Source organism: Penaeus monodon, chromosome 30 (genome assembly GCF_015228065.2).
Source record: "Penaeus monodon isolate SGIC_2016 chromosome 30, NSTDA_Pmon_1, whole genome shotgun sequence".
Taxonomy (NCBI): Eukaryota; Metazoa; Arthropoda; class Malacostraca; order Decapoda; family Penaeidae; genus Penaeus; species Penaeus monodon.
In genome coordinates, this window is record NC_051415.1 from 33,448,432 (window position 1) to 33,449,921 (window position 1,490).

A 1,490-nucleotide genomic window follows, 5' to 3' on the forward strand; every position below is an offset into this window, starting at 1 on the left:
CAGAAATCAAAAAAATTACTATTTATGTTTAACTACAGCAAAATATATCTAAATCTCACTGACATTAATCCAGTAAGTGAAAAAAATTAACCATGACATAAAGGTGAACATGCAGTACATGCATCTTTTGCTCACATATGCTCTCTCCTTCAGTATTCTGGAATGTGTATGGCGAGTGTGACAACTTTGCCATGCTGATGGGCCACACCAATGCCATCACAGACATGCACTTCTCGACGGATGGTGGTGCACTCTACACAGCCTCTGCAGACAAGACTGTCATGTGTTGGGACACTACCAGCGGCACCAGGGTTAAGAAGCTTAAGGGTATGTTACAGGAGAGAGAGATGGATGATGGGTGGAGAAGGCATGTTACAGGAGATAGAGATGGATGATGGGTGTGTGAGTAAGGATTAGCATGCTGTATGAAAAAAGGGGAGAAGTGTGGGGAGGATGAATCTAGAGAGGAGGTGGAACCCTTAGCTTTGTCACAGTAGGATTTCCCTGCACTATACAGAGCCACATGCCAGGTATTCTACACAGTCATTCACTTAAATAAAAATTTTAAAGCATGGAGAGCATACATTTATCCTGCTCACTACACTTTGGCTGCCATGTGGAGTTAAAAAAAGAAGTTTGAGCCTTCTTTTGAATAGCTGTATCTTGTGACTTGTCAGGGCCAAGTAAGGGGACAAGTATTTAGTGCATAACTTAGAGCAGCCTTGACTGTGTATAGAATGGATATGTGCCTTCTGACATTTGGGCCTGTTTTGCCATGGCATGATTAGGTGTCATTTAGTGTAACTGGATAAAAACATGGTCTTAGGATTAGGTGCAGATATGGCAGGTCAGCATACTAAAGAATCACTTTCTCTTGACTTTAGAGTGCACAAACTATAAATGTTATTTTTGGGATCTGCATCATGACCCCTGAAAATGAGTAATTTTCCAGCATCTAGAGGGCATATTGGTTCAGTTTGCCATGCATCATTTGAGTGTGCCTAAATATAGTATGCATGTCTGTTTATGGGTTAAGCAAAATATAAACACAAATATACAACCTCTATTTAAATATTCTCCTTTCCCAGGACACAGCAGCTTCGTGAATTGTGTCCACAGTGCACGAAGAGGCCCAAGTTTAGTGGTGAGTGGAGGTGATGACTGCACAGTGCTCATCTGGGACGTCCGAAAGAAGAGACCGGCAACGACGCTACAGAATACGTTCCAGGTGAGGGATTGGAAATGATTGTGATCACTTTTAAGGATGTAAGAAACAGGGTGTAATGTTGTCGTCTTTATTTAAATGCTTTGTTACTTTTCTTCATTTTGTATGGTGAATTTGTGTTGTTAATATTTAGGGGCAACATTTTATGACATAATTAGATCATTATTAATTAATTCTACTAAGTATTATAACATTTCTATGTAATGTTCATGAAAGTAATACTATGATAAGCATTGTATTACCTTCTTTTTTGATACATTCTGCA

General features: G+C 39.5%; 1 protein-coding gene across 1 annotated transcript in view; it reads left to right on the top strand.

Moving 5' to 3' along the window:
- The window catches only part of LOC119592735 (U5 small nuclear ribonucleoprotein 40 kDa protein-like), a 10,716-nt gene that overhangs the window by 2,413 nt on the left and 6,813 nt on the right, over positions 1–1,490 (top strand). The window contains exons 3-4 of the mRNA XM_037941670.1: positions 154–327; positions 1,089–1,228. Of these exons, the coding sequence (XP_037797598.1) occupies positions 154–327; positions 1,089–1,228 (314 nt within the window). The remainder of the gene's footprint in view (positions 1–153; positions 328–1,088; positions 1,229–1,490) is intronic.